Source organism: Oncorhynchus mykiss, chromosome 7 (assembly GCF_013265735.2).
Source record: "Oncorhynchus mykiss isolate Arlee chromosome 7, USDA_OmykA_1.1, whole genome shotgun sequence".
NCBI lineage: Eukaryota > Metazoa > Chordata > Actinopteri > Salmoniformes > Salmonidae > Oncorhynchus > Oncorhynchus mykiss.
The window spans coordinates 2,179,133-2,199,818 of record NC_048571.1 but is presented as its reverse complement, the minus strand read 5'-3'; the positions used below and the strand labels follow the sequence as shown (position 1 = coordinate 2,199,818).

Sequence of the window (20,686 nt, the reverse complement as noted above, 5' to 3'; positions counted from 1 at the left end):
ATCAAAAAAAAAAAAAAAACGCCCCTACATTGAAAGGTATCTTGTGTGTTTATATATTATGGGTTACATTGGAACATTGTTGCAACGTGTTTGATTAACGTCACCAACCTAATATTGAACGAGTCAATTAGTGATTTTATCTGTCTGTGTCTCTCTCATTTCAGAACGGCGGCATGATCAGTAACACGTTATATCTTTCCATTCCGTTGATTGGTTGACATGAGATGATATTGGACTTGTGCTCATTTATTAATTAACAGGTGACACCAGCGCGCCTACCTTTATAAATCAATCCCCTACTGTCTCGTTAAAAGGAATCAGTTCTGGCTGTTGATTCCAATGAGGACTAGGTCACAGTTGAGCAGCAGGTGACCAATGCTTATAACTGCTTCATTTATGGAAAGCTTTGGGAAAAAAAACCTTCCTCATCCTTTGAGTTTGTCAAACAATTTGGTTTATGCAAGTACATTTTTACCTACCTTTACCCCTTATTTCTCTGCCATTTTTAAAACCTACTATGTAAAGGCAGTATATGTAACCTGGAATTGGCATGTGTTTTAAACGTAGCCGTTGTGAATATGACGACGAAGAGCCGACTGGCCCATTTGAGATGCTACCCCGTGTGGTTCATACTAGGCCTACACCCTTTGAGTAAAAGGGTCATTTTATTCTTCAGACCGATTCCTCAAAAGGTAATTGATCGCTGTCTCATTGCATCATGTCCTTATTGATCCTGTTTTGGCTCCAGTTCCCCTGCAGGTAGCAGTAGTTCAGGACTCTTGTTGACCACCATGTCTGTCGGGCTGTAGGTAGTCCTACACCGCATGGCATCACCCAGCACCATAACGGCCACTGTGCAGACTATACTGTACGTTTTACCTGCCCAATCATATATTTATTATCCTATGATTTTTTTTCTATATATATTTTAACTGTTGTGAATATACTATGTCTGTAAGGATGACAGACTCATTTCTCCATGAGGGGATGAATTCACGTTCATCTCAGGGGTCGTGGGCTGGTTGGTAATCATCTTGTCCTGCTGCTGTGGAGAGTCCCAGTCTTTATCAGCAACAACATGGTGACGGCTCAGATCTTCTGGGAGAGGCTGTGGATGATACTGTGACGTGCAGAGTACTGGACAGATGCAAGGTCAGAGGGCCAAGGATTTCTCCGTATTCCCTATATAGTGCACTATTCTTTTTTTTTTTAGACCAGATACTTTGGGGAATACGCTGCCATTTTGAATACAACAAGTGACATAAGTGGAGGCATCACTAGTTAATGCAAAGATGTTTTATTTTCAGGAACAAAAGCACATTTTCTCAAGACTCTTTCTCTGACTGGTTCCCTTTTGAAGATGGTGAGTAGACATTTTAGCCTACATACACACAAAGTGATGGTTCTGTATTAAAACTAAAAGTTCACATTAACAGTTGAGGTATCTGCATGACTTCCTCTTCTCTTCCTGGTCAAGGTGTACGACTCCACGTTGACTCTCCCCAGAGAGCTGCAGAACCATCGTCTCCATCTTGGTCTCCATGGTCGCCAGCATCGCCGGGATGGGGGGAAAGTGCAACAGCTGCTCGGCGCGAGGGTTCCGGAACCAAGGCCCAGGTTGCCACGGCAGCTGGGGTTCTGTTCCCGATTTGCCGGGGTGCTGAGTCTGGTGTCTCTCAGCTGGACAGCTCCGTGTCATCACTGACTTCTATAATCCTCTGGAACACCAGGGATTAAAGAGCTGGGTGCGGCCATCTTTATCTGCCGGGGAGGGGGAGCTCTCATGGCCAGGTACAGACCACAATGGCAATAAGGCAGACTTGGTGTTTTTTAATCCACCATTTTGATGGATTTATTGTTGTCCTGAAACTACTGAAGCAACTATGTATTTTAAATGTCCTTCCATTCATTCAGGGGGTCTCCTGGTGTTCTCGTGCCCACAGAGGGATGGCCCTGGATGGGATAAGGGTTGGTATAATAAACCACCACTAACCCTGCCCGCAGCCATGGCACGTCTCATGTCTGATCTGCCCGACCAGAGGAGGACCCTATTCCCTATGTAGTGCCCGACATGTTCCCTAGGATGGTATTTGGAAACATTTCCCTATGTAGAGACCAGGGTCCTATTCCCTATATAGTGCACTACTTTAGACCAGTGTCCTATTCCCTATATAGTGCACTACTTTAGACCAGAACCCTATTCCTTAAATAGTGCACTACTTTAGACCAAGGTCCTATTCCCTATATAGTGCACTACTTTAGACCAGAGCCATGTAGAACCCTATTCCTTAAATAGTGCACTACTTTAGACCAGGGCCCTATTCCTTAAATAGTGCACTACTTTAGACCAGAACCCTATTCCCTATATAGTGCACCACTTTATACGAGGGCCCTATAGAACCCTATATATAGTGCACTACTTTAGACCAGAGCCCTGTAGAACCCTATTCCCTATATAGTGCACTACTTTAGACCAGAGCCCTATAGAACCCTATATATAGTGCACTACTTTAGACCAGGGCCCTATAGAACCCTATTCCCTATATAGTGCACTATAGACCAGGGTCCTATTCCATATATAGTGCACTATAGACCAGGGTCCTATTCCATATATAGTGCACTACTTTAGACCAGGGCCCTATAGAACCCTATTCCCTATATAGTGCACTATAGACCAGGGTCCTATTCCATATATAGTGCACTACTTTAGACCAGGGCCCTATAGAACCCTATTCCCTATATAGTGCACTTTAGACCAGGGTCCTATAGAACCCTATTCCCTATATAGTGCACTTTAGACCAGGGCCCTATAGAACCCTATTCCCTATATAGTGCACTTTAGACCAGGGCCCTATAGAACCCTATTCCCTATATAGTGCACTTTAGACCAGGGCCCTATAGAACCCTATTCCCTATATAGTGCACTTTAGACCAGGGCCCTATAGAACCCTATTCCCTATATAGTGCACTTTAGACCAGGGTCCTATAGAACCCTATTCCCTATATAGTGCACTTTAGACCAGGGCCCTATAGAACCCTATTCCCTATATAGTGCACTTTAGACCAGGGCCCTATAGAACCCTATTCCCTATATAGTGCACTTTAGACCAGGGTCCTATAGAACCCTATTCCCTATATAGTGTACTATAGACCAGGGTCCTATTCCATATATAGTGCACTATAGACCAGGGTCCTATTCCATATATACAGTGGCTTGCGAAGGTATTCACCCCCCCCCCCCCCCCCTTTCACATTTTTCCTTTTTTTTTTGCTTGACAACCTGGAATTAAAATAAAAAAATTGGGGGGGTGTTGTATCACTTGATTCACACAACATGCCTACCACTTTGAAGATGCAAAATATTTTGGGGGGTGAAACAAGACACGAACTTGACCGTGCATAACTATTCACCCCCCCCCCCCCCCCCCCCCCCCCCCCACACACACACATAGTCAATAGCTTGTAGAGCCACCTTTTGCAGCAATTACAGCTGCAAGTCTCTTGGGATATGTCTCTAAAAGCTTGGCACATCTAGCCACTGGGATTTTTTTTGCCCATTCTTCAAGGCAAAACTGCGCCAGCTCCTTCAAGTTGGACTGGTTCTGCTGGTGTACAGCAATATTGAAGTCATACCACAGATTTTCATTTGGTTTGTCTGGGCTTTGACTAGGCCATTCCAAGACATTTAAATGTTTCACCTTAAACCACTCAAGTGTTGCTTTAGCAGTATGCTTAGGGTCATTGTCCTGCTGGAAGGTGAACCTCCGCCCCAGTCTCAAATCTCTGGAAGACTGAAACAGGTTTCCCTCAAATGTTCCTGTATTTAGCCCCATCCATCATTCCTTCAATTTTGACCTGTTTCCCTGCCGATGAAAAACATCCCCACAGCATGATGTTGCCACCACCATGCTTCATATAGTACACTACTTTAGACCAGGGCCCTATTCCCTATATAGTACACTGCTTTAGACCAGGGCCCTATTCCCTATATAGTACACTACTTTAGACCAGGGCCCTATTCCCTATATGGTACACTGCTTTAGACCAGAGCCCTATTCCCTATATAGTACACTGCTTTAGACCAGGGCCCTATTCCCTATATAGTACACTGCTTTAGACCAGGGCCCTATTCCATATATAGTACACTGCTTTAGACCAGGGCCCTATTCCCTATATAGTACACTGCTTTAGACCAGGGCCCTATATAGTACACTACTTTAGACCAGGGCCCTATTCCCTATATAGTACACTACTTTAGACCAGGGCCCTAATCCCTATATAGTACACTGCTTTAGACCAGGGCCCTATATAGTACACTACTTTAGACCAGGGCCCTATTCCCTATATAGTACACTGCTTTAGACCAGGGCCCTATATAGTACACTACTTTAGACCAGGGCCCTATTCCCTATATAGTACACTGCTTTAGACCAGGGCCCTATTCCCTATATAGTACACTGCTTTAGACCAGGGCCCTATTCCCTATATAGTGCACTACTTTAGACCAGGGCCATATTCCCTATATAGTACACTGCTTTAGACCAGGGCCCTATTCCCTATATAGTACACTGCTTTAGACCAGGGCCCTATTCCCTATATAGTACACTGCTTTAGACCAGGGCCCTATATAGTACACTACTTTAGACCAGGGCCCTGTATAGTACACTACTTTAGACCAGGGCCCTCTATAGTACACTGCTTTAGACCAGGGCCCTCTATAGTACACTGCTTTAGACCAGGGCCCTCTATAGTACACTGCTTTAGACCAGGGCCCTCTATAGTACACTGCTTTAGACCAGGGCCCTCTATAGTACACTGCTTTAGACCAGGGCCCTCTATAGTACACTGCTTTAGACCAGGGCCCTATTCCCTATATAGTACACTGCTTTAGACCAGAGCCCTATTCCCTATATAGTACACTGCTTTAGACCAGGGCCCTCTATAGTACACTGCTTTAGACCAGAGCCCTATTCCCTATATAGTACACTGCTTTAGACCAGGGCCCTATTCCCTATATAGTACACTGCTTTAGACCAGGGGCTACTGACAGCTATCTGTTTCAGACTGAAGATCTGATGAAGTGCCTTGTATATCTGATGAAATAAAGGTATTTTTATTTATTTACACTTTCTCAAAACGAGAGGATAGCAGAAAAACAAAGATAAAGTCTATGACTGTTGGGCCGGAACAAATCCCTGCAGGAGCGTAGCTCCCCAGGACAAGAGTTGGCCACCACATCACAGCTCTAACATATCAGGGCCGTGTTCACAAAGCGTCTCAGAACAGGAGTGCTGATCTAGCATCAGTTTTGGCTGTAGGTTATAATGGATAAGAGGGACCTGATCCTAGATCAGCACTACTACTGGTCATAATGACTAAGAGGGGACCTGATCTTAGATCATAATGAATAAGAGGGGACCTGATCCTAGATCATAATGAATAAGAGGGGACCTGATCCTAGATCATAGTTTATAAGAGGGGACCTGATCCTAGATCATAATGAATAAGAGGGGACCTGATCCTAGATCATAATGAATAAGAGGGGACCTGATCCTAGATCATAGTTTATAAGAGGGGACCTGATCCTAGATCATAATGAATAAGAGGGGACCTGATCCTAGATCATAATGAATAAGAGGGGACCTGATCCTAGATCATAATGAATAAGAGGGGACCTGATCCTAGATCATAATGAATAAGAGGGGACCTGATCCTAGATCATAATGAATAAGAGGGGACCTGATCCTAGATCATAATGAATAAGAGGGGACCTGATCCTAGATCATAATGAATAAGAGGGGACCTGATCATAATGAATAAGAGGGGACCTGATCCTAGATCATAATGAATAAGAGGGGACCTGATCCTAGATCATAATGAATAAGAGGGGACCTGATCCTAGATCAGCACGACCACTCAGAGGCTTTGTGAGTACGAGCCCTGTTAAAGTCCCCTACTGGTTCAGACAGTCACTACCGACAGACATGTAGCAACATTGAGATCCAGACGGCCTCAGAAGCCCAGGTTTCCGTGACGTTTGGAAGGACGGCCTCGCTAGACGAAGACGCAGGAGTGTCTCACACACCTGTGTAAAACTCCCCCTTGAGATCCACACACACACACACAGCTAGCAGTCCCGCTGTTGTACGGACCTGTTCTGGAAAGGATTGATTGGGAAGTAAGACAAGGAGAGGTGGGGCTAAGGGGGGGACAGGGAGAGGGGGGGCTAAGGGGGGGACAGGGAGAGGTGGAGCTAAGGGGGGGACAGGGAGAGGTGGAGCTAAGTGGGAGGGAACAAGGAGAGGGGGGGCTAAGGGGGGGACAGGGAGAGGTGGGGCTAGGGAGGGGGACAGGGAGAGGTGGGGCTAAGGGGGGGACAGGGAGAGGTGGGGCTAGGGAGGGGGACAGGGAGAGGTGGAGCTAAGGGGGGGACAGGGAGAGGTGGGGCTAAGGGGGGGACATGGAGAGGGGGGGCTAAGGGGGGGACAGGGAGAGGTGGAGCTAAGTGGGAGGGAACAAGGAGAGGGGGGGCTAAGGGGGGGACAGGGAGAGGTGGGGCTAGGGAGGGGGACAGTGAGAGGTGGGGCTAAGGGGGGGACAGGGAGAGGTGGGGCTAGGGAGGGGGACAGGGAGAGGTGGGGCTAAGTGGGAGGGAACAAGGAGAGGGGGGGCTAAGGGGGGGACAGGGAGAGGTGGGGCTAAGTGGGAGGGAACAAGGAGAGGGGGGGCTAAGTGGGGGGACAGGGAGAGGTGGGGCTAGGGAGGGGGGGCAGGGAGAGGTGGGGTTAAATGGGGGGACAGGGAGAGGTGGAGCTAAGTGGGGGGGGACAAGGAGAGGTGGAGCTAAGTGGGGGGGGGGGGACAAGGAGAGGTGGGGCTAAGTGGGGGGGCAAGGAGAGGTGGGGCTAAGTGGGGGGGGACAAGGAGAGGTGGGGCTAAGTGGGGGGGACAAGGAGAGGTGGGGCTAAGTGGGGGGGACAAGGAGAGTTGGGGCTAAGTGGGGGACACAGGGAGAGGTGAGGCTAAGTGGGGGGACACAGGGAGAGGTGGGGCTAAGTGGGGGACACAGGGAGAGGTGAGGCTAAGTGGGGGGGGGACAGGGAGAGGTGGGGCTAAGTGGGGGGACACAGGGAGAGGTGAGGCTAAGTGGGGGGGACACAGGGAGAGGTGAGGCTAAGTGGGGGGGACACAGGGAGAGGTGAGGCTAAGTGGGGGGGACACAGGGAGAGGTGAGGCTAAGTGGGGGGGACACAGGGAGAGGTGAGGCTAAGTGGGGGGACACAGGGAGAGGTGGGGCTAAGGGAGGGCCATGGAGAGGTGGGGACAGGGAGAGGTGGGGCTAAGTGGGGGGGACACAGGGAGAGGTGGGGCTAAGGGAGGGACATGGAGAGGTGGGGACAGGGAGAGGTGGGGCTAAGTGGGGGGGGGGGTGAAAGGTAGTTTCAGCTTCTACTGTTCATGCATTAAAAATGAAAAGATATGACTGACAATGAGTATAATCATCAGTTACACATGCAATTCAACTTTGCTGTTTCTTAAAAAAAAAAAAATGGTAAAAGTTAGATATTTTTTAATTGATAGGCTGTTATTAAACTTTAAATCTTGATAAATCCCGTGACCTTTTGGAGCACTGACCTGGAACTAAAGCAGCATTCTCTCCTTTACTTCCTGTTCTGAAACTCCACACAGGTGGAAAACCTGGGGGGGGGGCGTAGTAGGACGAAAACGTTTTGCAACGTTCAGATAGGAATGTGCTATACAGAACAAAAACACGCCTCTCTGACGTGTAGAATGAGACTCTTATTCGTTACATTTTATTGTACCTGCGACGTTCTGCAACGTTAGGCCACTGAACGTGGTGGCCATGTTATTCAAAACTCACTCTCCTTGTGTGGCCCACTGCGTAGACCCAATACACAGCAGGACATCTACACTGCGTAGACCCAATACACAGCAGGACATCTACACTGCGTAGACCCAATACACAGCAGGACACATCTACAACTACAACTACCATCTATAGTCATATAGACTATATATATATAAATATAATAGTGTCACTATATCCCAGAAAAGGCATGTCAGAAACTGAACAGGGGGAGTCGTGTGTGTGTGTGTGTGTCCAGGCACAGGGTGTGTGTGTGTGTGTGTGTGTGTGTGTGTGTTAGTCCACTCCCAAGGCTTTGAGCTGTCTTTCGATGTCTTCGTCTGAGATGCCGTCTGATTTGGTGGCAGAAGAGGTGGGGTTGTTTCTGCTGGTTGAAGGAGCGCTCACCATCTACGATCAATAAACAACAACAAATTAATCAACTCAACCTTCATTCTCCCAACCATACGCCATTCATAGTATTTCCACAGGACTTAGTGTCCTGTCCAGGGGGTGTCCTGGCACATCAAGCTGTCTCACTACAGTAACAGGAGATTGACTAGTGTCCTGTCCAGGGGGTGTCCCGGTACATCAAGCTGTCTCACTACAGTAACAGGAGATAGATTAGTGTCCTGTACATCAAGCTGTCTCACTACAGAAACAGGAGATAGACTAGTGTCCTGTCCAGGGAGTGTCCTGGTACATCAAGCTGTCTCACACTACAGAAACAGGAGATAGACTAGTGTCCTGTCCAGGGGGTGTCCTGTACATCAAGCTGTCTCACTACAGAAACAGGAGATAGACTAGTGTCCTGTACATCAAGCTGTCTCACTACAGAAACAGGAGACAGACTAGTGTCCTGTCCAGGGGGTGTCCTGGTACATCAAGCTGTCTCACTACAGAAACAGGAGACAGACTAGTGTCCTGGTACATCAAGCGGTCTCACTACAGAAACAGGAGATAGACTAGTGTCCTGGTACATCAAGCGGTCTCACTACAGAAACAGGAGATAGACTAGTGTCCTGGTACATCAAGCTGTCTCCCTACAGAAACAGGAGATAGACTAGTGTCCTGTCCAGGGGGTGTCCTGGTACATCAAGCTGTCTCACTACAGAAACAGGAGACAGACTAGTGTCCTGTCCAGGGGGTGTACTGGTACATCAAGCTGTCTCACTACAGTAACAGGAGATAGACTAGTGTCCTGTCCAGGGGGTGTCCTGTACATCAAGCTGTCTCACTACAGAAACAGGAGACAGACTAGTGTCCTGTCCAGGGGGTGTCCTGGTACATCAAGCTGTCTCACTATAGAAACAGGAGATAGACTAGTGTCCTGTCCAGGGGGTGTACTGGTACATCAAGCTGTCTCACTACAGTAACAGGAGATAGACTAGTGTCCTGTCCAGGGGGTGTCCTGGTACATCAAGCTGTCTCACTACAGAAACAGGAGATAGAATAGTGTCCTGTCCAAGGGGTGTACTGGTACATCAAGCTGTCTCACTACAGTAACAGGAGATAGACTAGTGTCCTGTCCAGGGGGTGTCCTGTACATCAAGCTGTCTCACTACAGAAACAGGAGATAGACTAGTGTCCTGTCCAGGGGGTGTACTGGTACATCAAGCTGTCTCACTACAGTAACAGGAGACAGACTAGTGTCCTGTCCTGTCCATCAAGCTGTCTCACTACAGAAACAGGAGACAGACTAGTGTCCTGTCCATCAAGCTGTCTCACTACAGAAACAGGAGACAGACTAGTGTCCTGGTACATCAAGCTGTCTCACTACAGAAACAGGAGATAGACTAGTGTCCTGTCCAGGGGGTGTCCTGGTACATCAAGCTGTCTCACTACAGAAACAGGAGACAGACTAGTGTCCTGTCCAGGGGGTGTACTGGTACATCAAGCTGTCTCACTACAGAAACAGGAGACAGACTAGTGTCCAGTCAAGGGGGTGTCCTGGTACATCAAGCTGTCTCACTACAGAAACAGGAGACAGACTAGTGTCCTGTCCAGGGGGTGTACTGGTACATCAAGCTGTCTCACTACAGTAACAGGAGACAGACTAGTGTCCTGTCCTGTCCATCAAGCTGTCTCACTACAGAAACAGGAGACAGACTAGTGTCCTGTCCATCAAGCTGTCTCACTACAGAAACAGGAGACAGACTAGTGTCCTGGTACATCAAGCTGTCTCACTACAGAAACAGGAGATAGACTAGTGTCCTGTCCATCAAGCTGTCTCACTACAGAAACAGGAGACAGACTAGTGTCCTGGTACATCAAGCTGTCTCACTACAGAAACAGGAGATAGACTGGTGTCCTGTCCAGGGGGTGTCCTGGTACATCAAGCTGTCTCACTACAGAAACAGGAGATAGACTAGTGTCCTGTCCAGGGGGTGTCCTGTACATCAAGCTGTCTCACTACAGAAACAGGAGACAGACTAGTGTCCTGTCCAGGGGGTGTACTGTACATCAAGCTGTCTCACTACAGAAACAGGAGACAGACTAGTGTCCTGTCCAGGGGGTGTCCTGGTATATCAAGCTGTCTCACTACAGAAACAGGAGATAGACTAGTGTCCTGTACATCAAGCTGTCTCACTACAGAAACAGGAGACAGACTAGTGTCCTGTCAAGGGGGTGTCCTGGTACATCAAGCTGTCTCACTACAGAAACAGGAGATAGACTAGTGTCCTGTCCAGGGGGTGTCCTGGTACATCAAGCTGTCTCACTACAGAAACAGGAGACAGACTAGTGTCCTGTCAAGGGGGTGTCCTGGTACATCAAGCTGTCTCACTACAGAAACAGGAGATAGACTAGTGTCCTGTCCAGGGGGTGTCCTGGTACATCAAGCTGTCTCACTACAGAAACAGGAGACAGACTAGTGTCCTGTCCAGGGGGTGTACTGGTACATCAAGCTGTCTCACTACAGAAACAGGAGACAGACTAGTGTCCAGTCAAGGGGGTGTCCTGGTACATCAAGCTGTCTCACTACAGAAACAGGAGACAGACTAGTGTCCTGTCCAGGGGGTGTACTGGTACATCAGAAACAGGAGATAGACTAGTGTCCTGTCCAGGGGGTGTACTGGTACATCAAGCTGTCTCACTACAGAAACAGGAGATAGACTAGTGTCCTGTCCATCAAGCTGTCTCACTACAGAAACAGGAGACAGACTAGTGTCCTGTCCAGGGGGTGTACTGGTACATCAGAAACAGGAGATGGACTAGTGTCCTGTCCAGGGGGTGTCCTGGTACATCAAGCTGTCTCACTACAGAAACAGGAGATGGACTAGTGTCCTGTCCAGGGGGTGTCCTGGTACATCAAGCTGTCTCACTACAGAAACAGGAGACAGACTAGTGTCCTGTCCAGGGGGTGTACTGGTACATCAAGCTGTCTCACTACAGAAACAGGAGACAGACTAGTGTCCTGTCAAGGGGGTGTCCTGGTACATCAAGCTGTCTCACTACAGAAACAGGAGACAGACTAGTGTCCTGTCCAGGGGGTGTCCTGGTACATCAAGCTGTCTCACTACAGAAACAGGAGATAGACTAGTGTCCTGTCCAGGAGGTGTCCTGGTACATCAAGCTGTCTCACTACATAAACAGGAGACAGACTAGTGTCCTGGTACATCAAGCTGCCTCACTACAGAAACAGGAGACAGACTAGTGTCCTGTCCTGGTACATCAAGCTGTCTCACTACATAAACAGGAGATAGACTAGTGTCCTGGTACATCAAGCTGCCTCACTACAGAAACAGGAGACAGACTAGTGTCCTGTCCAGGGGGTGTCCTGGTACATCAAGCTGTCTCACTACAGAAACAGGAGATTCAGCTCCTGCCCTATGGGCCATTCTGGCTCAGACAAGGCTAACTTACTTTACAGAGTATTTCCATAGAGCTGCAGAATGACATCCCCAGTAGGACCCTAACCCAGTTGGACCCTAACCCACTGGAACCCTAACCCAGTGGGACCCTAACCCAGAGGGACCCTAACCCAGTGGGACCCGAAACCCAGTAGGACCCGAAACCCAGTAGGACACTTGTCAGCCAATCAGCATTCAGGACTGGAACCAGACAGTTTATAATGCTAGATACAGGTCCAGTTTCCCGGACACTGACGAACCCTGGTTCTATTTCAGATTTACATCTGGGAAACCAGCCCCAAGGATCTCGTTCAGGGTTTAGTCTCTAGATTTATTCTGGCTTTATTAAAAATCAGGTACATCATCGAGAACAATAAAAACACCAATGTCTCACCTTTCCTGATATCTCGATGCCGATCTCGTCCAGAACCTGGTTAACAATGCTATCAGACTCCTCCTCGTCTCCAGACTCGTCAAAGATCTCATCCAGCGTGTCGTTAACTGAGAGAAGGGGACATGAGAGATGACTCCTATTAAAACACACACACACACACACACACACACACACACACACACACACACGCGCACATGCACACATACACACACTACCAGTCAAAAGTTTTAGAACACCTACTCATTCAAGGGTTTTTCTATATTTTGATTTTATTTTCTACATTGTAGAATAATAGTTAAGACATCAAAACTATGAAATATCACGTAGTAACCAAAAAAAAGTGTTAAACAAATCAAAATATATTTGAGATTCTTCACCCATTGCCTTGATGACAGCTTTATACACTCTTGGCATTCTCTCAACCAGCTTCACCTGGAATGCTTTTCCAACAGTCTTGAAGGAGTTCCCACATATGCTGAGCACTTGTTGGCTGCTTTTCATTCACTCTGCGATCCAACTCATCCCAAACCATCTCAAATTGGGTTGAGGTCGGGTGATTGTGTAGGGCGATGTTGGTTAAGCGTGCTTTAAATTCTAAATCAAATCACAGACACCAGCAAAGCACCCCCACACCTCCTCCTCCATGCTTCAACGTGGGAACCACAAATGGGGAGATCATCCGTTCACCTACTCTGCGTCTCAAAGACACCGCGGTTGGAACCAACATTCTTCACCAGTCTAATGTCCATTGCTCGTGTTTTTTGGTCCAATCAAGTCTCTTCTTCTTATTGGTGTCCTTTAGTAGTGGTTTCTTTGCAGCAATTCGACCATGAAGGCCTGATTCATACAGTCGCCTCTGAACAGTTGATGTTGAGATGTGTCTGTTACTTGAACTCTGTGAAGCATTTATTTGGGCTGCAATTTTTGAGGCTGGTAACTCTAGTGAACTTATCCTCTGCAGCAGAGGTAACTCTGGGTCTTCCTTTCCTGTGGCGGTCCTCATGAGAGACAGTTTCATCATGGCGGTTGATGGTTTTTGCGACTGCACTTGAAGAACCTTTCAAAGTTCTTGAAATATTCCGTATTGGCTGACCTTCATGTCTTAAAGTAATGATGGACTGACCTTCATGTCTTAAAGTAACGATGAACTGACCTTCATGTCTTATAGTAATGATGGACTGACCTTCATGTCTTATAGTAATGATGGACTGACCTTCATGTCTTATAGTAATGATGGACTGACCTTCATGTCTTATAGTAATGATGGACTGACCTTCATGTCTTAAAGTAACGATGAACTGACCTTCATGTCTTATAGTAATGATGGACTGACCTTCATGTCTTATAGTAATGATGGACTGACCTTCATGTCTTATAGTAATGATGGACTGACCTTCATGTCTTAAAGTAATGATGGACTGACCTTCATGTCTTAAAGTAATGATGGACTGACCTTCATGTCTTAAAAGTAATGATGGACTGACCTTCATGTCTTAAAGTAATGATGGACTGACCTTCATGTCTTAAAAGTAACGATGGACTGACCTTCATGTCTTATAGTAATGATGGACTGACCTTCATGTCTTATAGTAATGATGGACTGACCTTCATGTCTTATAGTAATGATGGACTGACCTTCATGTCTTATAGTAATGATGGACTGACCTTCATGTCTTATAGTAATGATGGACTGACCTTCATGTCTTATAGTAATGATGGACTGACCTTCATGTCTTATAGTAATGATGGACTGACCTTCATGTCTTAAAGTAACGATGAACTGACCTTCATGTCTTATAGTAATGATGGACTGACCTTCATGTCTTATAGTAATGATGGACTGACCTTCATGTCTTATAGTAATGATGGACTGACCTTCATGTATTAAAGTAATGATGGACTGACATTCATGTCTTATAGTAATGATGGACTGACCTTCATGTCTTATAGTAATGATGGACTGACCTTCATGTCTTATAGTAATGATGGACTGACCTTCATGTCTTAAAGTAACGATGAACTGACCTTCATGTCTTATAGTAATGATGGACTGTATAGGTATTAATAGCATGTAGTACACTATATAGGTATTAATAGCATGTAGTACACTATATAGGTATTAATAGCATGTAGTACACTATATAGGTATTAATAGCATGTAGTACACTATATAGGTATTAATAGCATGTAGTACACTATATAGGTATTAATAGCATGTTGTACACTAAATATATATATATATACTATGCCACATGGAGGACTACAACAGAATGTGTAGTATAGATCCAGTCTTATCATCATGAGGACAAGGACATAGAATGTGTAATATAGATCCAGTCTTATCATCACGAGGACAATAACATAGAATGTGTAATATAGATCCAGTCTTATCATCATGAGGACAACATAGAATGTGTAATATAGATCCAGTCTTACTCAGCTCCTCTGACATCTCCATCTTCATGTTCTCCTTCTGGAAGTTCTGCATGGTCTGTTGCATCTTCTGAGGGTCCATCTTCTTATTGACAGCCTGCATAGTCTGAGACGGGAGAGGAGAGAGAGTCACATGGGCTGGTTACACTTTGCAAAAGGCAGAAAACACCCATTAAAATACAGCACACACAGAGACAGACAAGAGACACAGACAGACTGACAGGAGAGACAGAGACATAGACAGACAAGAGACACAGACAGACTGACAGGAGAGACAGAGACATAGACAGACAAGAGACACAGACAGACACAGAGAGACACACAGACAGACAAGAGACACAGACAGACTGACAGGAGAGACAGAGAGAACGCTGTCCAAGGTGTCTACACTAGGTACATCACACCCCCCTGTGGGAAGAAGCAGCACACTGACCCACACTAGGTACATCACCCCCCCCCCCCCCCTGTGGGAAGAAGCAGCACACTGACCCACACTAGGTACATCACACCCCCCTGTGGGAAGAAGCAGCACACTGACCCACACTAGGTACATCACACCCCCCTGTGGGAAGAAGCAGCACACTGACCCACACTAGGTACATCACACCCCCCTGTGGGAAGAAGCAGCCCACTGATCCACACGTACTTTGGTCGTGGTAGCCATGGCCCCTGCCATCTTCATCTGGGAGTTCATGAGTTTGGTCTGAGAGGACATGGAGGTGACCTTTGAACCGACGGCGTAGCTTCTGTTCTTCTGTCTCCTCAGCTGAACCAGCTGTTTGGCCAGGATGGTACACGCCTCCTTGTTCCCCATCTTCGCCATCTTCTTAATCTCCATCTCCTGGGAGACAACGTGCATTCGGAAAGTATTCAGACCCCTTTGGACTTTTCCCATATTTTGTTACAGCATTCTAAAATTATTTAAATCGTCCCCCCCCACCTCATCAATCTATACACAATAGCCCATAATGACATCACAATAGCCCATAATGACATCGCAACAGCCCATAATGACATCGCAATAGCCCATAATGACATCGCAATAGCCCATAATGACATCACAATAGCTCAATACACTAACCACTAGGCTACCTGCCACCTCTACACTCTAACCACTAGGCTACCTGCCTCATCTACACTCTAACCACTAGGCTACCTGCCACCTCTACACTCTAACCACTAGGCTACCTGCCTCCTCTACACTCTAACCACTAGACTACCTGCCTCCTCTACACTCTAACCACTAGGCTACCTGCCTCCTCTACACTCTAACCACTAGACTACCTGCCTCCTCTACACTCTAACCACTAGGCTACCTGCCACCTCTACACTCTAACCACTAGACTACCTGCCTCCTTACACTCTAACCACTAGGCTACCTGCCACCTCTACACTCTAACCACTAGGCTACCTGCCACCTCTACACTCTAACCACTAGGCTACCTGCCTCCTCTACACTCTAACCACTAGGCTACCTGCCTCCTCTACACTCTAACCACTAGGCTACCTGCCTCCTCTACACTCTAACCACTAGGCTACCTGCCTCCTCTACACTCTAACCACTAGGCTACCTGCCTCCTCTACACTCTAACCACTAGGCTACCTGCCTCCTCTACACTCTAACCACTAGGCTACCTGCCACCTCTACACTAACCACTAGGCTACCTGCCTCCTCTACACTCTAACCACTAGGCTACCTGCCTCCTCTACACTCTAACCACTAGGCTACCTGCCTCCTCTACACTCTAACCACTAGGCTACCTGCCTCCTCTACACTCTAACCACTAGGCTACCTGCCTCCTCTACACTCTAACCACTAGGCTACCTGCCTCCTCTACACTCTAACCACTAGGCTACCTGCCTCCTCTACACTCTAACCACTAGGCTACCTACCTCCTCTACACTCTAACCACTGGGCACTGTATACAAAAGACAAAGATAGAAACCAAGACAGTAATCTGGGGCTGACTAGCCTGGGTGACAGCCTGTTATTGCCATCATACCAACTTCTTGTCACTCCATTGTTATGTTTGACATGAATGTAATGATGTCACAAACAGACTCGAGGTTTTCCACAGGGACACACAGAGCATCCGGAAAGAATTCAGACCCCTTTTTCCCACATTTTCTTACGTTACAGCCTTATTCTTAAATAAACTTATGTTTTTCTTCTCATCAATCTACACACAATATCCCATAATGACAAAGCGAAAACAGGTTTAGATATTTTTTACAAATGTATTACAAATTTTAAAAAAACAGAAACCTTATTGACATAGGTATTCAGACCCTTTGCTATGAGACCTGACATTGAGCTCAGGTGCATCCTGTTTCCATTGATCACCCTTGAGATGTTTCTACAACTTGATTGGAGTCCACCTGTGGTAAATTCTAATGATTGGATATGATTTGGAAAGGCACACACCTGTCTATATAAGGTTCCACAGTTGACAGTGCATGTCAGAGCAAAAACCAAGCCATGAAGTCGAAGGAATTGTCCGTAGAGCTCCGAGACAGGATTGTGTCGAGGCACAGATCTGGGGAAGGGTACCAAAAAATGTCTCCAGCATTGAAGGTCCCCAAGAACACAGTGGCCTCCATTATTCTTAAATGGAAGAAGTTTGGAACCACCTAGACTCTTCCTAGAGCTGGCCATCCGGCCAAACTGAGCAATCGGGGGAGAAGGGCCTTGGTCAGGGAGGTGACCAAGAACCCGATAGTCACTCTGACAGAGCTCCAGAGTCCCTCTGTGGAGATGGGAGAAACTTCCAGAAGGACAACCATCTCTGTAGCACTCCACCAATCAGGCCTTTATGGTAGAGTGGCCAGACGGAAGCCATTCCTCAGTAAAAGTCACAAGACAGCCCGCTTGGAGTTTTGCCAAAAATGCACCTAAAGGACCAATATTGAACTATTTGGCCTGAATGTCAAGCATCACGTCTGGAGGAAACCAGGCACCACTCATCACCTGGCCAATACCATCCCTACAGTGAAGCATGGTGGTGGCAGCATCACGTCTGGAGGAAACCAGGCACCACTCATCACCTGGCCAATACCATCCCTACAGTGAAGCATGGTGGTGGCAGCATCACGTCTGGAGGAAACCACGCACCACTCATCACCTGGCCAATACCATCCCTACAGTGAAGCATGGTGGTGGCAGCATCATGTCTGGAGGAAACCACGCACCACTCATCACCTGGCCAATACCATCCCTACAGTGAAGCATGGTGGTGGCAGCATCACGTCTGGAGGAAACCACGCACCACTCATCACCTGGCCAATACCATCCCTACAGTGAAGCATGGTGGTGGCAGCATCATGATGTGGGGCCAATACCATCCCTACAGTGAAGCATGGTGGTGGCAGCATCATGATGTGGGGTTGTTTTTCTACAGCAGGGACTGGGAAACGTGTCAGGGTCGAGGGAAAGGGTACTGAGTAAAGGGTCTGAATATTGATGTAAAATGTGATCAGTTATTTTTATAAATAGGTAAAAATGTCTAAATCTGTTTTTTTTGTTGCTTTGTCATTATGTGGTAGTGTGTGTGTGTGTGTGTGTGTGTGTGTGTGTGTGTGTGTGTGTGTAGATTGAGGCAGTCTGAATACACTGTACATTATCCATGACTCAGATACTCTCTGTATTCACTACTACAGAACAGACCACTACTACAACCCTCACCAGTTGTTTTTCCTGTTTCTCCAGGGAAGATCTGTCTCTGGTGATCTGTCTCTGGGTTCCTCTCAGCTCTTTGGTCTGCTCCTTTATCACATCTAGACACAACGGTGGGAGAGAAAACTACAAGATCAGTACTAGTTAGTTCTTGGCAAACAGAGGAGAAGAGAGAAACAATTGTTATTGTTTATTTCACTTGTTTTGGCCAAAACATACGTTTCCCATGTCAATGAAGCCCTTTGAATTGAGAGAGAGAGGAGACAGACGAGAGATCCACAGAGGGGATTCTACATCATCATCATCATCATGAAGAGACTAAAAAATCCAAGTGACAGAACCTACCTGTACCGCAAAAAGTCGAGAGAGCAAACCTCTCCTGTGGATACCCTATCGCCACCCACTACGGCCAAAAGGACCAACAGCACGAACTGCTGCTACGTTATTGTTGTTATGACTCTGTGGTACTCTATACAGACCAGCGTACTGAAAGGCAGGCAGATAACACTTCCCTGTTCCCCCCCCCCCCCCCCCCCCCCTTCAGATTACCTTCTATTTAAGGACAAAAACTAAAACAAAGTTTATTCAACATCCTGACTTGTAATAGGAATGTTCAGGAGTGCTGAGCCTACCTGTTAGACAGACGTGTAACGTTAAGTATTACACTCTCTTAGAATAAGAGACTGAAGCTAACTTTGCTCATGTCAGCTAGCTGAAACGCCGAGTCTGTGTACACTTACCATCTACTGTCTTTTTCTTGAAGAAGCCGGCCATGGTGACAGGCGAGAACTTGGCCAAATAGCTATAATCCAATGCTATTTTAAAAGGACACCGCCCGTTAATTAAACCAGACCACCGACTTGTTTATTTCCTGGTTCGGAGAGAAGCAGGAAGTGCAGCGCGTTAATGGGGGCGTTCGAGACAGCCTAGAATAAAAGCGCTGCGCTCACACTGCGCCAAGTCGCCTGGGTAGAAAGACATCCGCTAGGTGGCAGTAGATACCTAGTTCCATCGTCACACCACACCCACAGCTGCGTGGGAATGCCCAGCCAAACACAGAGCTCTTTACAGACTGTAAATAGCTTCCAGCTGACTCGATCTGTCTGTTCATGATTTGGGAATGGGTCTTGAATCTCAATAAGTATTGAGTTTTTCTTGCCAAGTGGGTGTTTCCTCCTGACAGTGGTATTATGCTGTGTTCATAACAAGTGGGAACCTGGGGGGGAATATTGCTTGCAAACTGGGTCAACGATTTGTGTGGTTTCAAGTGCTTTGAACTGGTTGAGAACGCCGATTTGGCAAACAAGCAGCGGTGTCAACCATAAACTACAGCTTTCATGCTCCCAAACAAATTAGAGTTAAAAAAATATATATATATATTCTTTGTTAGATGAAATCCTTACTTTAAAAAAAAATCACGTTAATTAAATACAGCCACGGACTTGTTTCCTTGTTCGAGATTCAATTGGCACATCGGCATTTTCTCGTGAGTTTCCATTTTAGATCAACATTAATGAGCAAATCGTCGGTGGTTGTTTTTGATTTACGTTTATTTGAAAAAGTATGGATTTCATCAAATAAAGAAAGGCAACTACAAGGGGACAAACATAAGTACAAGAATAAGCGTTTTCAAAATGTAAAATTGGTTTTTGAAGTTTTGACGTTGGAGCGAATTGATGTCATCTGAGCTGAAATTCCACAAAGCCTGGAATATACTGAGCTATATAATAGGCTTACATTCGTAAATTATATTATTTTATACTAATACAATTGCTCAGAGGAAGAGATTTTGTTCAACAAGTAAAACTTTTGATACTCAAAAAGATATGTGCCAAAATTATTGGCACCCCTGTTTTCAATACCTCACCTTGTGAGGATAATCTCCCAGTGTATTATAATGCCATGTTTATCTCCCAGTGTATTATAATAACATGTTTATCTCCCAGTGTATTATAATGGCATGTTTATCTCCCAGTGTATTATAATGGCATGTTTATCTCCCAGTGTATTATAATGCCATGTTTATCTCCCAGTGTATTATAATGACATGTTTATCTCCCAGTGTATTATAATGCCATGTTTATCTCCCAGTGTATTATAATGACATGATTATCTCCCAGTGTATTATAATGCCATGTTTATCTCCCAGTGTATTATAATAACATGTTTATCTCCCAGTGTATTATAATGACATGATTATCTCCCAGTGTATTATAATGCCATGTTTATCTCCCAGTGTATTATAATGACATGTTTATCTCCCAGTGTATTATAATGCCATGTTTATCTCCCAGTGTATTATAATGCCATGTTTATCTCCCAGTGTATTATAATGACATGTTTATCTCCCAGTGTATTATAATGCCATGTTTATCTCCCAGTGTATTATAATGCCATGTTTATCTCACAGTGTATTATAATGACATGTTTATCTCCAGTGTATTATAATGCCATGATTATCTCCCAGT

The 20,686-nt window shown here is 46.1% G+C and overlaps 1 protein-coding gene and 2 long non-coding RNA genes across 6 annotated transcripts; 1 reads left to right on the top strand and 2 right to left on the bottom strand.

Moving 5' to 3' along the window:
- The first annotated feature begins 191 nt into the window (after positions 1–191).
- Positions 192–2,232, top strand: LOC118965208. 3 transcript variants are annotated; one of them, XR_005052475.1, is made up of 6 exons: positions 196–368; positions 749–868; positions 1,009–1,152; positions 1,308–1,363; positions 1,478–1,791; positions 1,915–2,231. It is a non-coding gene; the product is annotated as an uncharacterized LOC118965208 (long non-coding RNA). The 3 variants fall into 3 exon arrangements; XR_005052474.1 differs by having other exon boundaries at positions 192–368; positions 749–1,152; positions 1,915–2,232; XR_005052476.1 differs by lacking the exon at positions 749–868 and having other exon boundaries at positions 200–692; positions 1,054–1,152; positions 1,915–2,229.
- Positions 2,233–5,092: 2,860 nt separating this feature from the next.
- Positions 5,093–6,311, bottom strand: LOC118965207. Of its 2 annotated transcripts, none has more exons than XR_005052473.1 (2): positions 5,829–6,311; positions 5,093–5,451 (listed from the first exon to the last, which is right to left on the bottom strand). It is a non-coding gene; the product is annotated as an uncharacterized LOC118965207 (long non-coding RNA). The 2 variants fall into 2 exon arrangements; XR_005052472.1 differs by having other exon boundaries at positions 5,804–5,837.
- Positions 6,312–7,564: 1,253 nt separating this feature from the next.
- Positions 7,565–19,128, bottom strand: LOC118936675 (charged multivesicular body protein 2b-like). Its single transcript, XM_036982073.1, has 6 exons — positions 18,959–19,128; positions 18,228–18,319; positions 15,192–15,386; positions 14,549–14,651; positions 12,113–12,219; positions 7,565–8,278 (listed from the first exon to the last, which is right to left on the bottom strand). Exons 1-6 carry the CDS (start codon positions 18,990–18,992, stop codon positions 8,165–8,167), a joined length of 645 nt encoding a protein of 214 aa, XP_036837968.1. The 5' UTR covers positions 18,993–19,128; the 3' UTR covers positions 7,565–8,164.
- Between the last annotated feature and the right edge of the window lie 1,558 nt (positions 19,129–20,686).

Coding starts and splice junctions, on each gene's coding strand:
- LOC118936675 (XM_036982073.1), bottom strand. CDS start 18,992: ATGGCCGGCTTCTTCAAGAAAAAGACAGTAGATG. Junction 18,320..18,958: donor CAAGAAAAAGACAGTAGATG/GTAAGTGTACAC, acceptor CGTTGTGTCTAG/ATGTGATAAAGGAGCAGACC. Junction 12,220..14,548: donor GGAGATGTCAGAGGAGCTGA/GTAAGACTGGAT, acceptor CCCTTCTCTCAG/TTAACGACACGCTGGATGAG.